Below are 25,177 nucleotides of genomic sequence, written 5' to 3'. Positions count from 1 at the left end.
ATCACCAGAGAGGAAAGCGAAGAAAAACCCAGCAAATGTCACCGACCCATCTGAGAAATCAAAAGTGAGAAAAAATATGGCTCCAGACCGGCCTAGACAAATGGTGGACATGATGACGGACTCCCTGGAATTTTGGGTCCGCATCCCAAAAAAAAATTTGGATCCCTTTCTAAAGGCCTGGAAAGTCAGTCAGAACTCAGCGGGATCTTCCTCTGATGAACTGTAACAGCTGTTCTCCTCACTTCTAACTGACCCCCCTCGTCCTCCATTTTGCTCCAGTGTCAGTAGACATGCCAGCTCTTTGCAAGTATCTGAGGAAATCCACGTCCACCCTGAGCCTGGGGCCCGCTGCATCCTCGAGATGCCTCCAGATGGATGGGGCGTACTAGCCCTTTCCTTGCCGGACGACATCCGTCTGCCCGTTTGTCTCAGACTCTCTAATGTCTCTATGGACATGGGTGGGAACTTGTTGTTGAGAGAGGAGGATGGTGCGTGTGGGGTGGGCGAGGGCTATAGTAGGTCATCTGTGTGTTTTCCTTTTCCCCTTTTTACTTGCTAAATTCTTCAGTCATTTGGACAAAAGCTGAAAAAACTCACGGTGAAACCATCAACAGACCAGCTGATAAAGAACACCGATAGGCTATGCTAACTGTTTGAAGTTTTTTTTTTTGTTGTTTTTTTTTTTTAAATGATAGTCATAGCGTTCATTCTTGTTTAAGAGGCGAACCCTAGCTCATGTAGTGCCCAAGGAAAACTTCAGCGTGAAGATTCCACGTTCTGTTTCTCAGCATTAGGAGGGGGAGAAAAAAAACTTTTTATCCCCTTATTTAACATCCATCACGGACAGCTCCCCCATTCCCTCCCTCCTGTCGAGCTAGCCTGTGCACAACTCCGTTAAATCTACCTATGAGGAGCTACAGAGTGATCCACAGGTTACATATCCACTGTGAGGGGGTCACACACTGGTGGCGAGGTGTGCTTTCCACCATCGAGACACGCATATATATATGTATATGTATAAACACACACATATATATATATAAACCGAGACCTTTCTCAGAAAGAGACGCTTTCAGACGTGGAGTGCAACTTCATTTGCACGCTTAGTGACTGCTGTCCCTCCTGTGTGAGAGTGGATGAGTGCGAGTGTGAGTAATAGTGACAAGAGTGTTTTTTGCATGCACACAGTAGAGCGAGAGTGGACGTTGTTGGGTGCAGATTTAATTGGCGCGTTTTCTTTCGTTGTTTTTTTTTTTTTTTTTTTTTTTTTGTATGTGTGCAACTCACACCAGCAGAAGATTCTCTCCCGTCCTCATCCCCTTGTTTTCATAGTAAAATTGTTCAAGATTTTAAACCAATTCTGAGTTATCCAAAGCCCCATAGGGACCTCTCTAGCTGTGGAACAAAAAAAATACCGAGAGCCATTTCGTAAAAAAAAAAAAAAAAGATTTATTTTTTTTTTTTTTTTTTTTTTTTTTTATGTGGGGCTTTCATTTTTACATTAGAATGTGTTTTGTCCTCAACGATGCAGCATTCAGATGGCACTGATATGTTGACATAAGATTCGTTGGGTGAAGCAAAGCAAAATACAAAAAAACCAAAACAAAATAAAAAGCAATTGAAGTGAGACACCAGAAAGAAGCTGAAAGTTGTAAAGGCATGGGCCGGTACGAGCTTCTGTGGAAAAATATATCACGACTTCAGGGTATCAAAATATTTCCAGAAAACTTTCAAACAAAAATGTAGAAACACACTCAAGCCCCCCCCCCCCCATTTTTACTGCCACAAAAATATGATTACAAATTGATTATTGCAGTTATAATGGTGTATTTAATATTTAATTATTATTCCGATATAGATCAATTGACTTGGAATATAAATAGAAACACCCACCAAGTTTTATTATTGCACAGTATCTGACACCTTTCTAGTTGGACTATCCGTGCTGGTACCTAGCCTGCAGTCGTCTGCTTGACAGCATTCCAGCTGTAGTTTTGAGACAGCATTACTTTACAAGAGTGATTGCCGGAGCTACTTCAGTTCCCAAAGTAAGCTGGTGGTAAACATTTTACCATGAAACCGGCCCATGACCAGTTATCAGCGAAGGGTCATTTCATTAGAAGTGGGCGACAGAAAGGTTTGTGGATGATTTGTTGAGATTGCATTTGAAAGCAAACTATTCTAGAAAGAATTAAAATAATGACCTGTTACATCAGCTGAAATTTGAGTTGGTTGGGTCTTTCTGGATATGCACTTCTACAGAACGTGTCCAGCTCCTTAACAAGCTCCACTGAAGTACTGTGTCTGGAACAAACTGCGAGATAACAAGGATGAAGTTTATGTTTACGGGCCTTCCTTTGGAATCAGACTGCTATGTTGGAGCCAAGTCCTCCAGATTTCGCCTGCGTACCAAAGGTGTTATCGGTGCAAATAAATCCGAGCGAGTTCCCCACACTAATGAGTGGTGAGTTGGAGTCAAAACAATGAAATTATCTTGCTGTAGCGCCGCTGTCCAATCGCTGTTTTGAGACGGTAGCCGGCGGTGTGTTTAGGCTGGCGTTCACATGCCTGAGACACTGTCACCGCTCGAGGCCCACGGCGTTTCCTGCCACGCTTCGTCCCATTTAGAACAAGCCAGCAGCGCGCCGAGCAGCGCATGAACACTTCCGGGGACAAACATGGATGTTATATAAGCATTTGTCCTGGACATTGTAGAGCAACTGTGACACATGGGTTCACAGCACCCATCCATGCACAATCGGAGCCAAAAGTGCCAAAACACACTTGCATGAGCATGTGAGTCCTACTGTGAGTGCTGATCTTCCTCAGAGTTTCTTTGCAAGTCTGGGAAACGATGGAAAAAAAAATCTTGGGTACAGAAAAATGTTTGGCTTTCGAACTTTCTTCCGTGTTCTGTCATTAGAAACAGAAAAATGCTCAAGGTACAGTAAATACTTTAACTACCTCATCCAAAAGATGCAAAAAAGTATTCATGTTTGTAGAGGAAAGAGTGGCATACATGCTTATATGGGAGGAAAAAAGCTAAAACTAAATAATCTTTAGATATTATCTCAAATTGTATCCTATGGAAGGCCCAAAATATCAGCATCAACATCGGCGTTGACCATTGCTAGCCATTTTTTTTTTTTTTATGTATCGTATTGTTCCTATAAGTAACACCAGATCAATTCTTTTTGTCCAACTTATGAGCAAATAAAAATATTGGTTATCAACCATAACAGCATTATAAATGTCGGTATTGTTCCAAAATGTTCACATGGGTGCCTCACTTATTTAATCATTGTTGTTGTTTGTCAGTGGTGAACAACAAGATATTTTGAGTTTCTCTCTGTTCCCACATGGGGTTACTTAGGTGACAGTTTCTAACAACGCGCCGCCTAACAACACAGTTTTAGCCTTTATCATCAACTTCTTGTCTTCTATACAAATGACTGTCTGACTTAGCACATTTGGCTGTGGTAAGGTTTTCAGTAAACACTCGTCTCCCTTTTCCTGACCATCTTTGCTTAGCAGCAGAGCAGGGACTCGTGCTCTGAATTTATTCCTGCTCTTCCACTTATTCATGTGCCGACTAAGCTTAGAGAAAATGTTCTCCTGCTTCGTAAAGCTCATAGAGGTTCGCTTTAAGTGTCGCAATACTTGATGACTGGTTTTAAGGCATCATGCAGGAGTGTTCAGAGCTCAGCTCGCTCTTATACTGCTGTAAGTCTGAGGCAAAGATGAGCCTCAGCTGAGCGACTTGCATCAGACAGACGCAGCAGGCAGCAGTCTGATTTTTAATGCAAATGAAGGTTTGAAAGCTGAAAACGCCTATATGTTCGAATTCCTTCATTGTGGTTTCCACATTGCCGAAACTGTTGCTAAAGACACGCATCTCGAAGGTTCGGCTTTTGCAGAAACGTCGTGCGTGATTCAGAAGACGTTGATCCATCGGTCGCTCTCAGAGTGTCTGATCCAGTAGCAGGAACGTAGTGAGGGGGGTGGTCAGCATTCAGCCATGCAATGCTGTGTCACGATAAAAAAGAGAAGGAAGCGCGCCTTGTTGCATCTGCAGCTTATAAAAAGTCTCCTTTGTAGTGCTTTGACCTTTAACTCTTCTTTTATTCGTCCTTTCAGGGTGTGGAACTCTTTGACCAATAACTACGGAAACGTGATGCCCGTGGACTGGAAGACGTCCTACACTCGGTCCCTGCACCTGCCTGCCCTCAAGCTCAAAGATCAAGAGGTACCACACACACACACACACACACACACACACACACGCACACGCACGCATTCACCCCCCAGCCCCCACACACACACTCTTTTATTTAGTGTTTCACTTTCTGCAGATTGCTGCAAATGATACCTCACAAATGTAGAGAATTGGCACCTACTTGACCTAATTAAAGACCTAAAAACAGATTGAGTTTTATTGATGGAAGGAGGTGAAAATGGATTGATCTGGTTTTAATCCCCAAAGCTGCACTTTTTCTCAGCTGCTGGCATCTTCCACATTGTCAGTTCATCTTAACATCCCCATTACTAACCTCTCTGAAATGCTCTTTTATTCTGGTGAGCCTACCTTGACTGCGTTTTTCTGGTCTAGAAGCCTTTCTGTTCTTTTCCACTTTTCATCACATTGCGGCAAAGCGGCACGAAGTCTCAAAAGTTTCCATTCTTGTCAACAAAGACATAAAAGAAACCTTGAATCCAACAATTCTGATGTAAATCTTTCGTTGTCCATGTTTTTGCTTTGGATTTAAAATCCAGTTTAAAGTCTTGTCGGGTAAAATATTGTATGCCTAAATTTCTCCTCCTCCCAAGGGACAGAAGACGGATAACCAGTCTCTGGATCTGTCCGACGATGAGGATGAGGAGCTGCGGGAACAGCTGGATATGCACTCAATCATTGTCTCCTGCATTAATGAGGAGCCTCTCTTCACCGCTGAACAGGTAGCTCGTTCACACTCCTGCTCAAACTGTGAATCTTTGTTTTTCCTTCTTATGAGCATCTGGTTTTTCCACACAGTGTTTTGTCCTGCGACTGGAAATTTTTACATTAGCCCTGCGTCAATCGGTTCCCACCAAAGACACCGTTTACATCTGCACTGCTGACCAAGAGTTTAATTTACAATGCAGATTCATATATTATATCTTCCTTTGTTTATCTACTGTAAGGCAGTGTACATGTCAGTGATTAATATTCTGAAAACATTTAAGCAAATTAAACTGCCAATGAAATAAAAAAAAAAACAACAACAAACAAACAATGACATTAAACTGACAGCAGTTAATCCTTATTTTCTGTATGTTTTAATATGCAAGCCTGTCAGCTTATTAGCTACTTCCTTAAATTAGATTTACGTGTTTACTTCAATGACGCATAACTAAGCCGGGGAAGTAAAGCAAACACACAAGCGGGATATGTTTAGAGAGTTTTGAGTTTTTGAAATAAATATTATAGGACAGTTTATTGTTCTGGATTTATACGAATGCAAATGTCACACCCAGATTCAACATACGATGTGGTTAAATAATAAACATGCTGACCTCACTAGGATCTCCTTACATATTGCTACTTTACATCGTTCCTTAGTAAGATGGAATGATGTAATGGTTTGTTGCACTATTCCTAAAGCTCTCATCATGAACATTATTTTTGCTAATGCTAACGCGCTAATACTGACTTGGTATTTAGCAGAAGATAATGCTAAGGCGCTATATTGGACCGTGTTGATACCCACCATGTATCAATGACACATGTTGCAACATGGTACAACGCCCTCTACAGGGTCACTGTGTGATTGCTTAGCCGATAAACATAACTTCAACACAGGTGCTACATATTATTCAACTGAAAATGTTCAAAACACCCATATGTAGAATTTATCTGGAAAAATTACTTTAGGGGAAGCTAAGTGTGCTAAACCTTTTCAAAATGAGCTATATCACAAAACGATCAATTAGCTCCGATGTTGGCGTCATTTCTGTGCTGAAAAACTCAACCTGATGTTTCTCGCACAAGAATCGGATGCTGTAAGACATGCATTCTGGTTACATTTATTAACAAATGGTCAAACTAGTTCATGGAAGTTGGCATCTGGCTGAAAGTTGTGGTGCTTTTAGGTGATAGAGGAGATCGAAGAGATGATGCAGGAATCTCCCGACCCGGACGACGACGAGAGTCCTTCCCAGTCCGACTTGTCGATGCTCTCTCAGGACCTCGGCGCTTTGAAACGATCCGGCTCCAACACCAGCTTTGAGGAACGTGAGTGTACCTGCTCTCTCTCACACGCACACACACACACACACACACACACACACACAGGAATAGAAAACTACTGAACTGTTTAAATTGTGCCCGTGTGAACAATTTTATGATTATATAAATAACTAAATAAATTTTAATAGGACTCTCTGTGTAGCAAGTGTTTTAAATGTGCATATGTGATATAGTTGTTATGTAATCAGCGTATGTGTCGTCCCAAATGTTATGTAATCGGCTCTATATGCATGTCTCTGTAAATGTTCTAAAATTGGATGAGTGTGAAATTACCTTTTTTTTTTTTTTTTTTTCTTTTTTTTGGTTTTTGTTGTGGTTCGACCTGCACTGAGCTTCTTCTGTACATTAAATCTGCTCTCCCCGTTTCCGCAGGGCTTCGTCAGCTGTCTGTGTCGGAGCTCAGCCGGACCCTGGAGGAAGTGGAGGCGGCCATCCGCCGCTACAGCGAGGAGCTGATCCAAGCTCTGGCACTGCGAGACGAGCTAGACTTTGAGAAGGAGGTACTTAAATCTGATCGCGCATTAAGTCCAAAATCAGATCGACCAGAAACGTTTGCAGAGATGTTGCTAAAGCAGAGCAGCTTTGAAGCATTCAGAGAGCTCTAAGCAGCACACACACGCAACAACACCCACGTTGTGTTTGGTGAGAACAGACGGCAGCACCCTCTGCCTTCTGTCACCATGAGGTCAGAACTGCCAGCAGCTTTATTTGTACGTTTGTCTCTGTGTCATGATTCACTCTGAGTAGATTTGACAGAATCTAAACAAAACAAAAAAAACACTTGAGTGATATTTGTACAGATCACAAGGATACTGAGAATATTAAATTATTAGATTTATCATCTGTAGCCTCACAAAAAAAACATTCAGATGAGTCTTTATCATAAGCAGCTCACTAGTGTAAATGTATTAATTGCCAGTGTTTTTATCCCAGTGTTTCTTGTCAACCTTAACTGCATCAATAATTAATAAAATGCGTAGTTATAAACAAATAATTTACTAGAAAACAGGCAAACATTACTTTATGGTATCTATAATGCACATTATTCCTCAACTGTTTGGTTATTAGTATGCGACTTAGTCCCTTCCACAAATATTCACATACCCCCCTATTCTCATATTTTATCCTGCTTGCACCAATAAACAAACATTTATTTTACTGGGTTTCTATGTGATTGATCAACACAACATAGGGTGTAATTTTAAAGAGGTTAAAAAAAAAAAAAAAGATGCATGGCTTTTAAAATGTTTTAATAAGTGTGCCTTAAATTTGTCTCCAGACCCCTTTTACTCTGTTACACTCAATAAAATCCAGTTCAATCGATTACCTATGTATAATTTTCCTTCCTTCTCACAATTTGGCGCCTATGTAATGTTGATATATTACATAAAGTCCAACCAGTTGGGGCTGTAATGTGTCAAAATGTGAAAAATCTCACATTTTGAAGTACGAATCCTTTCGCTTCATACTTTAATTCTCTTTTATCTTGCGATTTATTTGGTGCTTTTTTTTAGTCAATTCTGTTAATCAAAATAAAAGCTCTGAAAACTATTAACTACCTGAAAGAATCAGTCAGTTTCATTCCCTCAGCTTTGTATTTTCCGAACCCCTGCCGTAGTTTACTGAAATGTTGCGTATGTGCAGGTCAAGAACAGCTTTATTTCGCTGCTGATCGACGTGCAGAACAAGCAGAAGGAGCACCGCGAACTGCAGCGCAAGAAGAAGAAAATCCGTAGTACAACCACGACGGGGCCCAATGGTCAGAGGACAAACAGCACACACATACCAGGCACGGTGAGTCAGCAGGGAGGTATTCACAAAAAACACACAAAATAAATGCATTGTCATGGTCTGAAGGTTAACGACATAACCACACGTGTGACGCACCACGCACTACTTCCAAGTTAGGAAAAGAGATGCATGACCCGGCCGAAGAGCGTTCACTGTAGTCACCCTCTTATCAGCACCAGCGCCTTTCCTTCCTGCCATAGAGAGCCTCCTCATCTTTCGTCAAATCTCTTTTTTTCCTCCTTCCTTTCACTCCTTGTAGCTCCTCACTCTGGAGGGACTCTCCAATGTCATTCAAAATGGTCTCCGTCAAACATTTGGCCACTCAGGAGGGGATAAACAGGTGCCCCCTGCTCTTTCTTCCAACTGCGGATTCTTTTCTGTGCTGCTTTTTCACCTCTGGGTTTCGACTGGCATGCTCATTCTTTTATTTATTTATTTATTTATTTATTTGCTCCGTAATTTTTGTTCAGTTTGTCCTTTTGTTGCATTAAATTTTTGTCCTTCCCCTTTTTTTTTTTAAATTGAATTCCTTAACAGTGCCTTGCAAAAGTGTTTGTGCTTCCTGAACTTTTCATATTTTGTCTTGTTACAAACACAAACTTCAATGAGAACATTAGTGAACAAACTAAAGGACACAGCAGAGAGGTCAAGGGTGAATTTGTGCAGAAATTTAAAGCTTTTTTTTGTTGTTGTTGTTTTGATCAGATTGTCTTAAAGTTGACATTAAAATATATGGCTTACCTCTTAAAGTAATGCATCTACCAATGCGTATTATGCACTACTTTGTTTTAGTCTGTTGCATAAAATCCAGTTGTATCACGTTAAAGTTTGTGGTCGCATTGTGACAAAATACAATCACCAAGTCATTTTATTTATTTATTTTTTTGTATTGAAATATTTTTTGCCCTCCATAATTTTCTACAAAACTCCTTTGCATGTTTCATAACTTTAACACAACACTTAATTCCAAAATTACACTAAAGTTAAATTTAATCAGTTGGTGTATTTTTATTTTGTAGGTTCCCATGTTTGTAATGTATATATACATATTTATCTCTTTAGTATCTGACCACGGTGATCCCCTATGAAAAGAAAGCAGGCTCTCCTTCTGTAGAAGACCTCCAGATCCTCACAAAGAGTGAGTCCATGAACAAGAACATGCAAGATCACCGAGCGGTGAACCAACGAGGAACAGAGACGTGCCGTTAGTCCGATTTTGTTTACGTCTCTGACTCCTCTGTCCTTCTCTTTCCATATCAGTCCTTCATGCCATGAGGGATGACAGCGAGAAGGTGCCAGCCCTCCTAACAGATTACATACTGAAAGGTAAACATGACTTTTACTTTAAGGCTTTTGCCCAAGCAAGGCAACAAGATTAAGAAAAAATATATTGTCATAACTTCAGTAATATGCTATTTTTTTTAAAAACTGTAAAACCATGAGACTAATTCGTACTGAAGCAGTCACATGTACCTACAAAATAAAAAGTTAAAAGTCTTGACTTCCATCCGGAAGTGGATTTTATACTTAAATCTTAGTTCACTGTTTGATAGATTTGCTCTAAAGGAGTAACGAGTCTCATCAGGAGTGTTGACATAATGTCTCACTCTGTGGCCACACCCACTGACCATTCCAGACGCAGCTAAAGTATGAACATAGAAAGTGGAGTCATAACGAAGAGGAACTGCTGTGCATTTGGTTGCATAAACAAGCAAAACAACCCTCTAAAATTAGCATAGTAAAAACTCAGGATGTCCAGGACCAGAAATGTGGGTTTGTTGTTAAATTTATAGGGCCAAAATAATTTTATTGATGACATTTCAAAGTGTGAAAAAACCATGAATAGTGTTTTTAATTTGTGTATAAAGCAAAGACTTGCTACTTTATATAATCTAGACGTACCACAAATAACTCAACTGCTTAAACCTCCTGGTTTAGTAAAAGTAGAGGTGCACAAAATGGAATCACAGTTGTCATCCTAATATGAATGCAATCACACAAGCAATATTTGCTACAATATAATAGTTGAAGCAGGATTTCTTTTCTTTCCAGCACTAATCCGAGTTTTTTAATTTCATCATTATTCTAAACTCTAGATTAGTTATGTGATTTGACCCATTTAACTTATGATGATGAACATTGAAGTTAAGGACACATTTCAGACCCATTCAGTAAGTTAGATAATTGAAAAGTCCTTTTAGTTTAGTAACTCCATCAAGTAAATCACATCATACAGATTAAGTAGAGAAAACTGATGTTTTAGCAGTATTGTTTCTAATCGTGGTGAGGTTGTGCTTACCCTGAATGAAAGTACATTTTAAACTTGAAATCTTACATTAGACTAATTGAAAAAAAAATATTTTTAAAAGGAGAAATGTGAGCTTAATAAAAAAAGACTTTTTTCAAAAGATACTGACAAGCGAGACTCATCTGGACGTATATTCTCATTTATTGAATACAGTTCAAGCCTAACACGAGGCTGCTTTTTCTCTGTTTTTATATGACTCCTTGATAATTTGGCTCACAACTTATTCCAGTCTGGTTCTAGTCATTCATGTGTGGGGGGAAAAAAAAACAAAAAAAAAAAACAGACAGAAAAGTTGGTCTCCTGCTTCATAAGCTTCCCTCTTTGCTTTGAACGTCATAAAATTCGGAGACCAGCGTTTCAGCTGCTTTTCTTCCACAACTTTCCCAGCCCGATAAATCCGTGAGCTTTAACGGTGAATGTGTCTGTTGTTGACATGTGCCTTCCTTTCCCTCTCGCCTGTGCTGCTCTGTCCTTTGGGTAGCTCTCGTATGAAAGCAGAGGAACCTGAGGTTCGTGAGGCTAACCCCGCTCATTGACATTGAACGCCTCATCCACCTCCCTGTCTGCACAATATTCCCTTTTAACCAGAGCAATCAGCCTCCCACCCCCTCCGTCGCTCTCTGCCGTGGTGCCAGTTGTGCTGTATGGTGCTTCTAGCCGTGCTACACCCACTCTGAAAAACACCGCCCACTCACGCTCATAATTTCTCCTCACTCTGCCAGCTTGTAGTAGCAGCTGTTGGTGTGTTTGCTTCTCACCTGTAATCAGGGGTTTTCTCGCCTCTAACCACACATTCCTCCCGTCTGTAGCTGCTCTGCCATACTCCACACCTCTGCTGCCTCGCGTGCTGCAGAGATTCTCACCAGCTGTTTATCTATTTATTTTTTATTTTTTTCTCCACAGTTCTTTGTCCCACGTAAAGTCTGACGGGAAGCTTTTGCCTCTTCAGCGTCGAGCGGCCGAGGAGGTGTCTCAGTTTTGGAAAAACGCAGGAACTGGTTTAAATCCAAACCTTCCTTCCTTCTTATTCTTCTCACTTTTCCTCGTGGTACTTTCTGCTCCGCCTCTACAACTTCAAAAACAAACAAAACAAAAAAGATAGGTACAAAATCGAGAATACAAACACGTCCATTTACACAAATCGAATCAATTCGGCAAAATCTTTTTTTTTTCTCACAAGATATTCTTTACTTTTGATACGACTCTTAGTCTTTTGTAGTTCTTTTTGAGTTCTAATATTTAGTTAGTTTTTTTTGTATTCATTCAGTGCTCCATGTTTTTATATTGTGACTTTACACAGCTGCATCTCAATAATTGATACGAAAGTAAACTTTTTGTTGATGTGAGTCGTTGCTAATGAGAAACTCATTTTATATGAATTCACTACACACAGAACGATACATTTCAATTGTTTGTTTCTGTTAGTTTTCGATGATTAAGGCTTACAACTTATGCGAAAACCAAATTTACCCTCCATCTAATGAGCAAGCCACAAAATGGCACTGCTGAAGAAGTCTGCTGTTCAGAAATTTGTGTCCAAGGGAAGGTTGAGCGGAAGGAAAAAGTGCAGTAGTAAAAAGGTCCACAAGCAAAAAGTAAAAGTGGTACCTTGGTGATAATCCTCTTATTACAGTTTTAAATAATATTTTAATGTCGTGTGAAATTAATTTGGGGTTTTCAGCAACTACAGGCAACAATCATCCAAACTGACATAAATAAACATTTGAAACATATCAACTCAATGTTAAAAACTCATATCCGGCATATTTTTTTTCCTCAAGCTGATCTGCTGAAATGAACTTTTGGATGATACTGGAATATATTGAGATGCACCTGTAACTACTCATGTGTGGATGCCAGTAATCAGTGTTAGCCTGAACACCTCACTTCCTGATTAGCCAGGTGCTTTTGGAGAAAAACAAATGATCCTTAAAAGTGCTTTTTTTTTTTGCTTTTTTTTTTTTTTTAAATCTGTCCAAACAGAAGGCTTTGATTATCAAATCCACTTTCCCTCAGCTGCCTGACAGGGAAAACAAATCCTGGTGTGATCTGTGAAAAAGTGGCAGGCAAGTCGAAGGCATCAAGCTTTGATTATCCTCATGATTTATTGCACGATTTTGAAGCTCAGCTTTCTCTCTCTCTCTCTCTCTCTCTCTCTCAAAATCAAAGAGGAAGCCCTTTAATTTAAAACTTTCAAACTGTTTGTCGCACGTTAGTTTCAGGTACAAGCTGTGTGAAGCTGAATGTTTAAAATGAGACGTTTTCTACATGACTTAAGAGGGATTGCACAGTCTGAAAAAGGAACAAAAATGATCAAAGTTGTGAAAAAAATATTTTTGGATAAGAGACTTTTTTTTTTTTTTTTTTTTTTTTTTTTAATGAACAAGATAAGGGATTTTAATGATTTTTCTAGATGTTGTGACGTCAACCCCAACAAATTCACCACTTCCACATAGGAATAGTTCACCACTCTGCAGATTCCTCTCGTTTCATAATGTTCATTGGTGGGAAGTGATGTATAATTATTAACTAAGTTTACGTCGGCATTAATCGTCGTTCTGTCACATGAGTAATCTGTGTTTTAGGACATTGGCTTTAGGGACGGAGGGCCTGCACTTTATCAGTGACCTGATGGTGCAAAGGTGGAGTTCTGCAGAATGTAGCACAGAGTGGATCTCATCAGCAAACGATGAAGAATTTGGTCAAAACGGAATCATTTTTAAATGAGCATTCTTCTGGTTTTTCAAGAGAAACATTAGTGGACAACATTTCCGCTCGGTTTTCTCTCTAGTAAAGTCAGTGACTTAACCATGGCAGAAATGATTTGAGAAGCTTCTGTGATTATAATTAATGTTATCGGACTAAACATTTAAAAGATTCAATGAGGAGATTGGACGTCCTTCATTGAAAGGCTGTAGACTATAGTAGTCTAAATGTATGTAACTTGGTTAAAGATTGTGAAGGTTGGGTAGTTGTGGCTTTTTTTTTATGTTTAGTTGAATATAAAAGTATCCAATGATAGTTTAAGTCTAAATTTTAGCCAGTCAAGTCAGTTGCATTTGAACATCTATATATGAAATCCCAGTTTTATTGTCTTTTAGAATTCTAGTTTTACACTTTTCAGATCCAGTCAGAATTTGCGTGCTGCCTGAAATGTTGACAGTGAAGTGAATTAGGGTGAAAAATTCAAAACAGCTAAAACATGAAAAAAATAATTTTTTTAGTAGAAGCTGCCTAGTTTCCTTATGGCTTGTGCCGACTGTAAAGCGAATAGAGTGAAATCAAAGCCATGAGTCCTGCAGGGAATCACCGGTGTGTGATCACAGATGAAGTTGGTACGCAAACATTCAGGTCAGGTGTTGCTTAGGTCTCAGGTACAGTCGTCAGTGTCGGTACTTTAGCGTTCTTGTTCTGATAGATAAAACATTCCCAACTCAGTTTACATGTCTAGTCTCGTCAGAGTTTCTATAAGGGCGTGTTTCGTGTCACCTGCATGATAATAATAAAACATGATCAAAGACAGAAAACGTCCCAGGAGAAGCTTCCTGTGTAAAGGCTCAGGTGGTGTTGGCACTGTGTCTGTGTCTGCTTCAGTGTAGCAATGTCAGATATGTCACCAAAGTCGATCGTGCTACATATTACTGCCCAAACTTTCTGAAACTCTCCCAGACAATGCTAGGTACTTTCTGAAGCTTTTCTGAAACGTGGTGAGTACATTCAGGAACTTAGCAGTTACTTTAATGGAACTCGCTGGTTACCTTCCCAGATCTTACTGAGTATTTTCCTTGAACTTATTAGATGCTTTCTGGATCTTGAAAGATATTTTTCTCAAACTTTAAGGGGACTCTCTGGTTACTTCCCAGAAAGTAACTTTCGGGTTACATCCCAGAAACTGTCTGGGAAATTACTTTCTCCCCAGAAAGATACTTTCTGGGAAGTAACTTTCCGAAAACTTAACCAGAAAATCGGTTAACCAGAAAGTAACCAGAAAGTTACTTTCTGGTTACTTCCCAGAAAGTAACTTTCGGGTTACATCCCAGAAACTGTCTGGGAAATTACTTTCTCCCCAGAAAGTTACTTTCTGGTTACTTCCCAGAAAGTAACTTTCGGGTTACATCCCAGAAACTGTCTGGGAAATTACTTTCTTCCCAGAAAGTTACTTTCTGGGAAGTAACTTTCCGAAAACTTAACCAGAAAATCGGTTAAGTTTTCTGGGAAACTTAACCGAAACTTTCTGGTTACTTTCCAGGACCTTGCATGGAAATAACTACTAAGCTCTCTGAAAGTTTCAGAAAAGTAAACCTTTAAGTCCCAGGAAGTAAATTATTAGCCACCTCATAATACAGTACCCACTGTTGACAGTACCCACTCAGTTCTGGGAAAGTAACCAACAAATTCCATTCTGGAGATGAACCACTAAGTTCTGTGGAAAATATGGGCTGTATTGTGAAGCGCTACCGGATTGGGAGACTCCAAGAAGGAAAATGTTTCGGTAGGTGGAGTGGGTGTTGGGGAAGATTGCACATCGATTTGCAAAAAAGTAAGAGATAATGTTTTTGTTTTTTTTCTGTTGTTTCAAAACAATATATATATATTTAAATATTTGTATGTGACATGTTTCTACAGATGCCAGCTATTTTCAACCCAGCATGTGCTGCATGCACTTTACTGGTGCTGCTGCAGAAAACACATTTCCACTCATTAGTGATTTGTTTACAGACATATTTAAATATCACACTAAAGGGGAAAAGTGCATGTTGCAGCAATATCAAGAAAACTGGAAAAGGAGACAAGCATTTAATATTTTTAAAGCTTAAAGGGGTTTTGTAATGTCTATTGAATCAAATGTGTTAATGAAAAATGTTTGTAAAGCTTATCAGCAATGGTTTAAAAATGAAATGGCTGTCAGCCCTCGTGTCACTGAAGGATCTCTGGCCATTTTAACAAACATATCAGTCTAACTCCAGGTTAGAGATTTATATTTAAACATGACGAACAAGTAAACAAACTAAAAAAACAAGAGGCTGCCTTTGTTAAATGCCTGAAAAAATATTTTGTACATTTATTAAACTTATGTACCTAATGCAATTTATTTCCCTAGCTAGGGGGCGTGGGGGGTTATGTTTACTGTCTCATGTGGTACTGCAGTATAGTAATTTATTATGTGAATGTTTTGTAACCATGATCTCGACTGTAATGGTGCAAGTGTTTTGTGCCCACATTATTGCATTTCAACACATTTCAAATAAAAAGAAACTATATATTTAAACACTTTGGCTTGTATGATTTACTTTGTAAAACATTCTGTCTGATTTTATTACATGTACTCATATATTCATACATGCTTTGTGTTTTGTATTTATTTTTGGGTAATATTGTGTTCCAGAAGCAACAATGTAGTAAAGTTATTTTTTTTTCATAACTCTTATTTATGCCTCACTCTTTAGTCCATCCTTATTAGAATTTGTCTTAATCTTCTTTTCACGGTGAAGCAGCAAACAGTCGCTTTAGCAAAACCTTTTACCTGACTATCCTAAAGATGGTACACAGTCGCCCTCTTGTGGTAAGCAACGAATCACAACTGAAATGTCATCCAGGTTAGTAAGCTTTTTTTTAAGATGACGTTTAAATTATCTGAAATGTATAAGTAATGTCAATCATGATGTCCAAATACAGAATGACGGCTAGGAAATCTATAAATAACATTTCCTGCTCTGTGGAGATTTGAACATTTGTGATATAAATCCATTTGATGGATATAAATCCATCAAATCATCTTTTTCTGCTTCAATATTAGCTATAATACAATAGTTAACAGTTCTTATAATGTGAATTTTTGTAATTTGACACATTGTGTGTCAGGCAAACTTTATTTTTTCCCCAAAGAACATCATTTAATACCAAGGACAAATTATCTCACAAACTGTTCAAAATAGGAAAGATGTCTTTTGTTTATTTGACAGATGTCTTTTAATTTGTAAGTTAGAAACGCCACAAGCAATTTCTAGAAATCACTGTGAGAGAAAACCTGGCGCGCCAATAAATCCGCATGTCCAGAAAGTACATGGTTACAAAAAAAAAGAAAGAAGAAAGAAATGCTTTTCCAGCTTCTGATGAACATGATGGCACCTGGGAGCCGACTTCACAACACTTATGTTTACATGTCTTCCCCATTAGGTCCTAAAAATAAAAAGATGAGTCAGGACCTGATTCCGAGTCCTGAATCTATGAACACCAGAGTAGAATATGGAGACTGAAGTATCTTCTATGGGATTCTGCTTGTCCTGCTGCTTCCTTCATGTCAATAAAATGGATTTTCTTCCAGTTGTGTTTAAATAAAGAGATGTTTCTTCTTCTTCCACCGGATCTTGTCACATGAAGCTTCTCTTCCGTGAGTCCCCTGTGGTGACACGTCTCTTCATCACTGATGCTGTTGCCCTCCTGACCGAGCTGTGGACCCGACAAAAGGTTGTTTTTTTTGGTTTTTTTTGTCGGGTCACAGGTTGGTGTCTGTGAACATCGTGTGCTCTTTCCTCACGGTGCTGAAGCCTTTGATGGTGTCCACAAATTCCTCGTCATCCATGAACTGCAAAGTAAAACAGGGCACGCTCGAACTTTTATTCATATTAAAAATATTTTTGCTTCTTTTTTTCTTTATAACTTTTCACCTTTTTTTGTATATTTTTAAGTGCTTTACATAATTTTTTTTTTTTGACATGTTCAGCATACATTTTTGGCGTCTCTCACCATCCCGCTGTCATGGGCTGAGATGTTGGGGTCCCAGACGTCGTCGTCTCCTGTGAGAGACTTCCCGTCGATCACCTGGCTGATGCTGCGTCGCAGGGAGTTCACGCTGAGAACGCCCTCCTCCTCTCCTGCAGCGATCTCGCCGGTGGGCTCGCATTTAGCCGCCAGAATCTCCTGGATGAGCACAAAACACAGGTAAAAAAAAATAAATAAATAAAAAAAAGATCTTGAGACCAAGTTGCTTTATCACACTGAAATTACTCTTTTCAAGTTGATTATATTCTAACGATGGCATTTTTGGGCAGCAATGTAATTATATTGACATTCAAGGCTGAAGTGGAAGTTTCTCATGTATAGCAGGAAAAATTACATATTGCAGTTTTTTTTTAAAAAACTAACGTTTTCACACTAAATAGCTTGTGTGTGACTTTTTAAAACACAACATTCCCCCAGGAATAATGATAAATCAAGACAAATGTTGCCGCCAGGCAATAAACAGTCTCAGATCTACGAATTATAAAACAAAAATGTAGTTTATGGATATTATTCATGTTCTAATATGAAGCCGTGGAGCTAGTTAAACCTCCTGGACTTGAAAATGTAATAACCTTTACGTTGAATGTTTCAGGGTGCAGTGGTTGTAAAGACTAAAAGTTGAAAAATAAATCAAATAAAGAATATTTTTCATCAGTTTTTGAGAAACATTTTTTATTTAGTTTTTTTTTTTTGTTGTTGACGATTTTGGAGTTAAAATGACTTAATTGAAGGCAATTAAGTCTGACTTATTAATTAAAGCAGTCGCTATACTGGTTAAAATTGGATACAAACTTAAATTTCTGTCTCAGCGCAGAAACCTGATATGATGATCTGACTCATGAAAATCTGTTTTTGATTCAAACCTTCAAGGAGGTCCCTCTCTGCAATGAATTAACAGAAACTGAAGCTAACGATGCAACGTTGCAATAAAATATTTGTGTCACATGCTACTCCACTTGCCAGGACCGTACACACACACACACACACACACACATACACACACACACGCAGAAGTTGTTTGGAGTTTTACTTCAATCTTCATGGAGAATCCCTTCAGGGTCACGCTGCTGGAGAAGCCTGTAGTGTCTGGCAACATGTCAAACTGAAACAGAGAGAGTAACACGTGGGACTATTTAAAATAAAATGTAAAAAAAAAAAAAAAAAAAAAGCAGCATTGACACAGAGATGCATCCTGTTGCTCATGTGATGAACAGTCTGGCAGGTCCAGATGCTCAAAAGGTTCAGTGAGAACGCACTGAAAGAAAACAGGCCATGTTGCAAACATTCCTAAGCGTAAAGCTATGTTTTAGGTCTGGCGATGTGCTTTTTGTCCTGACTTTCTGAAATAGAGCAAGGCTATTGTTTTGAACAAACAACACTAACTCGTCTGACGCCTTTGTAAGCTGCGATGACCTGGTTTCTACAATGTTTTCGGAGATCAGAGAACAAAGACGCGAGGATAAAAGTTTCTCTCACCAGGACAGAGTTGCTGGGCGGGTACACAGCCATGGGGCTCCTCTTCTGCATGGGGAGAGCGACCAGAGGAGGCCTCGCCCTGCTGAGGGGGGGTTTATTCAGGGCCTGGGGGAACATGAAGCTGCAACATGACGGTTTTGCATCTGAAGAGAGCAGAAAAAGGAGCCCGGTCTCTTTACCCTGTGAAGCACGACTCCTAACACGACGGCCAGCAGCAGCAGGGCGATGGCAGCCATCACCACAATGAACCACAGCTCCTGGGCGACATGATGCTCTCGCCGGCCTCCTTCTGCCCGGTCACCCCCGGCAACGCCACCGCCTCCTCCCGGAGGAGTGGGGCTCGGTGAGTCTGGAGGAAACAGCGTTCTGATAAGCTCGTGGAAAAAAACATACTAAACAGTTTTAAAGGTTTGTTGATGACGAGAGCACGAAACGTAGAGAGAATTTTGTGAATATAACTCAAAAGTCTACAAATAGGTGAGGAAATGTTAGACAAGTATTTAACTATCAGATGCTCAACTTAAACACATGGTAAAGTGGATTAAGAAGTCATAATGTTGGATATAAAGAAATAATAACGCTATTAAAAAAATGACAAAACCATAATAAAACTTACATTTAATTGTCACCGTGTTGCACAGTGCAATTGGAGAACTATTGCTTTTGCTTTGTATGTTGAGCAATTAACAAATTGCCAACATTTTTTCTGGTAAAATATCTTCTTAGGCAGTGTGTCTTTTTTTTTTTTTTTTTTTTTACAAGAAACCACCTAAAATATAATATTAAAAAATGTCAAAGTTGTCTGTCACGTGGATCATATTTTAAATTGTACAATTTTAAGCATAAATTTCTGAAAAGTGTTTGGGTTATCGGCTAAAATAGCTCTCAGAGAAAAATGAACTTGTAGATCTGAAATCAACACAGTGTGAATGAAAGATGATCCCGTTGTGCACCGACGGAGCGATAACTTTGTAACTGGAGACATGTTTACCTGCATGGCCTAGTTCAGGCATCCAATAATGCCACGACGGTGCGCACTTGGTCACTTTTAGCTTGTTTATTAGGGAAACCTTTCGTGAAAGTGTAAGTTTATTCAGCAGGAGTGTTAGACGCAGAAGCTTTGTGTCGAGGCCGTTGGACTCACCAGTGCTGAGGTCCGTGGTTCGGCCTGTGTTGGGGATGCTGGCGGCCCTTCGCTGTGTGACATCAATAGCAATACACAGAGTTTATGATCTCACCTGCAGCCGCATCTTGACTTTTTCCTTTGGACATTATGAAGTCAAAATGTGTCAAAAAAAATCATTCGCTGTGGTCATTCCCAACCCAGGATTGATAATTCCCAGACAGGGTCAAGAGTCAAAGAGCTTCGAACCGACTGTATTCATGTTCCTGAATGCCTCTAAAGCTCCCATGAGCCTTGGCTTTTCCTCGGCAGGTGCCATGGTAACAGCCGGGTGTCCGCTTTCAGTTTACCTGCAGAGACGTGAAGCTCATCTTATACACTATTCATGTGAATGTCTATTCTTATGAAATTACATACTGTATGTTTAAATTAGTCTCGGAGCTTATTAAAGAAACGTTCACGTGAATGAAGATTAATGTTGCAGGTATTTGCAGGTAAGTCTGCATCAAATGTACGCCTGAATTACACTTTTTTTTGTGCAAACTTTCTAGTGTCGTGCTTTATTTGTTTCATGCTGGGGGGAAACAAAACCTGGCATTAATGCAAATGGTAATGAGAAAGGTATATATATATTTTTAAAGCTGCAGTAAACTCCTAATATGTCATTTGAGCATATAGTGAGCTCCTAATATGCTGGAGAATAACGTGAAGCCATTGGTCAATATGGTGTCTCCTGTAGTACGCTGTCAAACCAGATGATGGCAGCATGCAGCAGCTACTGGATGGAGCTGTCCAGCTGAATGCATGGAGTCACTGTGCAAAGGAAGCCTGTGACACTCTGCAGTCCTGAAAACAGCTGCATGCTGTCTTCATACAGGTTAGCCTGCTCTGCAGCCGTAACCAGCTATGAAGACGGAAAATTATTTATTAGACCTCGTTGAGACATACACTCAAATTCATTCCAAACCTTGATTCATTCTTCGTTTTTAGACGGATGTTGTGTTCTTCAAATGATGCGTTTCCCTGGTCCAAGTGCAGACCTGGGAGATGCTTCAACTGTGGAGGAGTTGCAAGACTAGAAACTCCTGAATTCTTGATGAACATTTTTTTTCCAAAACATAAGACATGACTTGCTCTTTTTAGCACTTTAAAGAAATTCTGATCTCTAACGGGAGAGTAAAATAATAAAAAATAATACTAATAATATAGAAAAACCCACTTCCTATTTTGTTTTGATCCAATAAAACATATTTTAAACTTCACATCGAGACCAAATATCTGTTCAAGCAGCAATAAACTCTCACAGCTTACGTCAAACATACAGTATAATTGTATATATTTCATACATAATAATTTTAAAGAACAAAGTTTTAAATCTGAAGATAAATGAGTGTGTTTGGATGGATGCAAGTCTGGGTGGATGGACAGATGGATGGATGGTGATGATGAATAAATCCTACACATTTTACAAACCTGGGAAATGCTTAGAATCAAATTCCAGACTTTTCCAGACTAAGTAGTGAGTTTGTAAAACGAAGCCTTGCAGAGCAGCAAAACAAGGAAGCCATAGACAATTAAATTGATTATTTTAGACTCCTTGGGACTGTAGCCCAACCATCGCTGCTTCGTTTCAAAGCCCCCCCTTGTCCCTCCCAAATAAAGCCTCACTTCATTTGATTTATTTTCATAGAGCAGCTATTCTCTGCTTAATACCCTAATCAGCATTCATACCTTGCTGTGATGATTCGGGACAATGCTTTTTTATTGAGGAAGTGATCTCACCCTTGAGTGCCAGAATCAGCCCTTTTTTTTTCTTCTTTACAGCCCATCTCCTCGGGAGGCCTCATCCATCAGCGGAGGTGTCTGGGCGACACAACCGCCCCGACACATACTAACCCATTTACACACAGGAGCATACGGGAAAACATCACTCAAGATGGCTAACTCGCTTACTGACAGCTGATGTGGTGAAAATTCTCCAGCTTGTCCCCCGAGTCCCCCCGGCGCGTCCAACGACGTTTTAAGGAAAGATAAATTCAGCTGGCAGAAACTGGGGTGGGTGAGGGTGCAGTTGGATTTGAATCGGCTTGGGTCACTTCATCCATCTTCATTGTTTAAGGTAGGAGTCTCTGACCCCGGTCCTCAAGTGGTGCCGTTTTTAGATGCGTCTCAGCTCCAACACGGCTGATGGAAATGGTCCAACTACCTTCTCAGCATGTTATATTGTTCTGCAGAGGCCTGCTGGAGAAGCATCATTTGATTCGGCTGTGTTGGACCACAGCTTGCCAGATATGAAACCTTGAGGACTGCCTTCGGACACTGGTTTAAGGTTTAGCTCAACTGCCCTCATCTTTGCAGCTTTTAAACAATATTTCTGCTAAAATCAGAAGCTAAGAGATAATTTTTTTCCCCCCCTCAGGATCTCTACATGACAAGGCAATGAGTGCGATGTTAAGCTCAATACAGACATTTCTCTCTCTCTCTATCATTGGGCCCACTTTTTGATTTCATTACATTACCGCTGTTAATTATAAATCTTCATTCAATTGGGCTCGGGTGGCCTAAATGTGCCATAATGGGCCGAACATGGAAATAAGAGTTCATTGTCAGGCTGAGGCAGAATAGACTGCGCCCACTTACCAGCTCTTAATGAATTCCCTTCGCTTTTATTGAGGAAGAAGACACTCAGATATTATGAGCTTTGCATTAAGGTGATCGTCTTTATTGCCCAAGAATCCACCTGAGAATGAAACAGCACTGCTCAGCTCCTGCAGGGGAGAGAAGAAACCGCTCACATCTGTAAAACCCCGCTGTTGGCATAAGACATGATGTACATACAGCAAATCTTACATGACAAACATTTAAAACCGACCATATTGGTGCCGTTTGACCCTAAATCTGAAAGGTTGGCCCCCCTCCACCGCTCCCCAACCACACACTCCTCCTTCGAGATGTGTGGCGGGAGACAAATTTCAGAGACTCTTCACACAACAAACACACGCTAGCAGATTAACAGAGCGCCACCACCAGGTTCCCCAAACATTATGGCTAAAATGAAATCAGTGCACACGTTTGATCCTACACACAGACTTCTACTATAGAAAAGACATCAACTTGCTTCCCTAATTACAGATCTACAGTTCTGGTCAAAAGTTTACAGAAACTTTTCAGGTGCATGACTGTTAGTTTGGTCCTTTAAAGATGCATGTGAACTGTTGCTTTTTTTTTTTCTTTTTTGCCCAGGGCATTTTTTTGAAAACACGAAATCTGCACACACAAGTTTGTGTCAATTGTACGTTTTCTCTGATCCATAGAGGTACAAAATCATGCTTACATGCAAATTCATAACATGGCGTCAGCCTGTTGTTTTCCTCATCTCCCATTGGAATCAATGACTTGTTAGAATACCCAGCTGTATTTAGATTAAAGAAACCAGGACTAAACTGGAAGATTGCAGAACAGTAGCATCACTATCTGGTGAAGCTGGTTTGACATCAACATGGACTGAATGAGTACTTAGAAAAAGAAGAACCCTCTACCAAATCAACACCAAATATACAGTCAAAATTTCTCTTCTTCTCCCTGGATAATCACTTGAGACAAAGATTACACTATTTGGTCAGTGACAAAAGGTTTGTTTGGATGAGTCAAGGTAAGGCTTTTAAATCTAAGAACATCTGTAAAGCCTGGTGGCTGTGGCGCCATGCTGCGGAGACGTTTTGCGGTCATTTGTACTCGTACAGTAAACGGGACAATGTCATAGGTGAACCAACTTCACCACAAACCAACAGCTAGATGGTTGAAACTTGGACACGGTTGGATGTCTCCACACATTTAAACTGGTTTTAGAAGCAATAAAGCTTCATAAATAATATGAAGCCTCTGTAATGTTCCTTTTCTCGCCCCTGTTGAAAATGTATGGACCATGCTTATGTTGACGCCGGCTACACAAACGGTGGCCGAGGTGCGATTTCCTTAAGAAACATTTAGCAAAGCCTTAGTTGTTAGAGGGTATGCATATAATTAGGCCTTTATAGATGAGAGAAAGTCCTCCAGAAATTCAAAATTCTTCCAGATTTTAAATAATTAAAAAATATTGAGTATCAACCAAGTTCAATAAAAACAGTTCATATGAATCATTAAAGGTCCGAAGTTAACACAGCATGTAAACTTTTGAAGTGAACTATACGTTATGGCAGCCATTTTTTTGTTTGTTTGTTTGTTTGTTTTACATGAAGCCATATTACTGTTCTGCACAACTCTATGATATTATGCACAGACTGCACTTCAATGGTCATATCATGATATGGTGTCAGTTGTCTGTGCTGCAGCAGAGAAGCTAGTAAAAAAATGATCTCACAATAATATTAGTTAAAAATCTTAAAAAATTATCCTCTTGCAGCAACAGCCCATTTGTAAATAAAAGAAACAGAACAGAGCCACAAATAAATAAATATCACTTTGCTCTAGTACTGTTGCATCGTGAAGATAAGTACTCTTTCCCTGAAAATGCCTGGTAAAATATTAATGCTAGTAATAATAATAATAATAATAATCCCCTCCTTCACATGTGCATGAATGGAGATAGATGCTTTTGCTATACAATAAAGCAAGGGAGCAGGGTTTTATGAACATTTCATAGGCCACATCAAAATATCATGGACATCTGCTGGTATAACTCAATAATAAAGAGTCTTTACTCTTTGGCAAGACTAACAGTATATAACTACCATTACAACAACAACAGAAAAAAATCTTATCATTAATGTTCTCTAAACCACTAGGATGCAGATTATACAGGCTTCAGGATGAGCAAAATAATCCAGAAGGATCTTCAAGTATCAAGTGTTTCTTAAAAGGATTTTAAAGAAATAAAGTTTGGCATATAATTGCAAATATCTGAAGAAGGCGCGATTCTTCTGCTTTTAAGCCATCTGTCCCACAAGTCAACGGGTTAGCACACTTGAACCAATTTCACTGTTTTTTAGAGGAAACAGGAGGGCTGTGTCTCCAAAAAAAAGAAAAGATTATTAATTAGGAAGCGAGCTAAAATGGACGAATACAGAGAGTCGCGAACCCACTATTTACCAATATGCCTCGCTTCTTCTCACAAAGCAGCGGACAGCTCTGCTTCTGATCAAGCTTTGGCCTCAAGGAGCTCGAGGAAGAGTTTGTGCATCGGCACGCGGCCGTCCTGTTTGATGCTGCAGAAATGCTGGACGGCGCGAGCGGCTGTCTGACGGAGAAGAGGGAGGGTCATGATCAGCTTTCCGGCACGCCGACAGTCCTCAGGGTGGTGCGTGGCCTCGTGGTCCTGCAGGGCCCCATGAAGGACGTCTTGAAGTCTCTGAACTGCCTCAGAGTCCTCGATTTGCATGGAGTCTGAAAGTAAAAGGGATCAGGTTAAAGC

At 39.7% G+C, this 25,177-nt stretch overlaps 3 protein-coding genes and 1 long non-coding RNA gene across 9 annotated transcripts in view; 2 read left to right on the top strand and 2 right to left on the bottom strand.

Annotated features, from left to right (window-relative positions):
- Window positions 1–100: 100 nt before the first annotated feature.
- On the top strand, window positions 101–12,679 carry fez2b (fasciculation and elongation protein zeta 2b). The gene is made up of 12 exons (XM_044107441.1): window positions 101–222; window positions 280–458; window positions 2,368–2,464; window positions 4,138–4,246; window positions 4,828–4,956; window positions 6,130–6,271; window positions 6,659–6,786; window positions 7,931–8,080; window positions 8,337–8,417; window positions 9,140–9,215; window positions 9,338–9,403; window positions 11,289–12,679. Exons 1-12 carry the CDS (start codon window positions 101–103, stop codon window positions 11,303–11,305), a joined length of 1,296 nt encoding a protein of 431 aa, XP_043963376.1. The 3' UTR covers window positions 11,306–12,679.
- Window positions 12,680–16,776: 4,097 nt separating this feature from the next.
- On the bottom strand, window positions 16,777–20,049 carry si:ch211-57i17.5 (usherin). 3 transcript variants are annotated; one of them, XM_044105933.1, is made up of 6 exons: window positions 19,789–20,049; window positions 18,824–18,993; window positions 18,645–18,749; window positions 18,199–18,270; window positions 17,115–17,306; window positions 16,777–16,971 (listed from the first exon to the last, which is right to left on the bottom strand). In XM_044105933.1, the coding sequence occupies exons 2-6, from the start codon at window positions 18,878–18,880 to the stop codon at window positions 16,882–16,884; spliced, it is 516 nt and encodes a 171-aa protein (XP_043961868.1). In that variant the 5' UTR covers window positions 18,881–18,993; window positions 19,789–20,049; the 3' UTR covers window positions 16,777–16,881. The 3 variants fall into 3 exon arrangements, with proteins under 3 accessions (XP_043961868.1, XP_043961865.1, XP_043961866.1); XM_044105930.1 differs by lacking the exon at window positions 19,789–20,049 and adding an exon at window positions 19,636–19,690; XM_044105931.1 differs by lacking the exon at window positions 19,789–20,049 and adding an exon at window positions 19,636–19,690 and having other exon boundaries at window positions 17,133–17,306.
- Window positions 20,050–20,091: 42 nt separating this feature from the next.
- Window positions 20,092–22,252, top strand: LOC122824962. The gene is made up of 4 exons (XR_006369565.1): window positions 20,092–20,261; window positions 21,592–21,886; window positions 22,002–22,096; window positions 22,187–22,252. It is a non-coding gene; the product is annotated as an uncharacterized LOC122824962 (long non-coding RNA).
- Window positions 22,253–22,467: 215 nt separating this feature from the next.
- The window catches only part of LOC122824959 (estrogen-related receptor gamma-like), a 39,199-nt gene continuing 36,489 nt past the window's right edge, over window positions 22,468–25,177 (bottom strand). For 3 of the 4 annotated variants that reach the window (XM_044105929.1, XM_044105926.1, XM_044105928.1), the window contains exon 8: window positions 22,468–25,149. In XM_044105929.1, the coding sequence (XP_043961864.1) occupies window positions 24,905–25,149 (245 nt within the window). In that variant the 3' untranslated portion in view covers window positions 22,468–24,904. The remainder of the gene's footprint in view (window positions 25,150–25,177) is intronic. The other variant, XM_044105927.1, reaches the window with a different exon arrangement.

Source organism: Gambusia affinis, linkage group LG22, assembly GCF_019740435.1.
Source record: "Gambusia affinis linkage group LG22, SWU_Gaff_1.0, whole genome shotgun sequence".
Lineage (NCBI taxonomy): Eukaryota > Metazoa > Chordata > Actinopteri > Cyprinodontiformes > Poeciliidae > Gambusia > Gambusia affinis.
The sequence above is the reverse complement of the archived record's forward strand: the minus strand, read 5'-3'. Positions and strand labels throughout refer to the sequence as shown.

Coding starts and splice junctions, on each gene's coding strand:
- si:ch211-57i17.5 (XM_044105930.1), bottom strand. CDS start 19,657: ATGCCTGAACTAGGCCATGCAG. Junction 18,271..18,644: donor CGCCCAGCAACTCTGTCCTG/GTGAGAGAAACT, acceptor TCTCTGTTTCAG/TTTGACATGTTGCCAGACAC. Junction 16,972..17,114: donor TGGTGAGAGACGCCAAAAAT/GTATGCTGAACA, acceptor TTTACTTTGCAG/TTCATGGATGACGAGGAATT.
- fez2b (XM_044107441.1), top strand. CDS start 101: ATGGTGGACATGATGACGGACTCCCTGGAATTTTGGGTCCGCATCCCA. Junction 223..279: donor GGATCTTCCTCTGATGAACT/GTAACAGCTGTT, acceptor ATTTTGCTCCAG/TGTCAGTAGACATGCCAGCT. Junction 459..2,367: donor TAATGTCTCTATGGACATGG/GTGGGAACTTGT, acceptor CTTTGGAATCAG/ACTGCTATGTTGGAGCCAAG.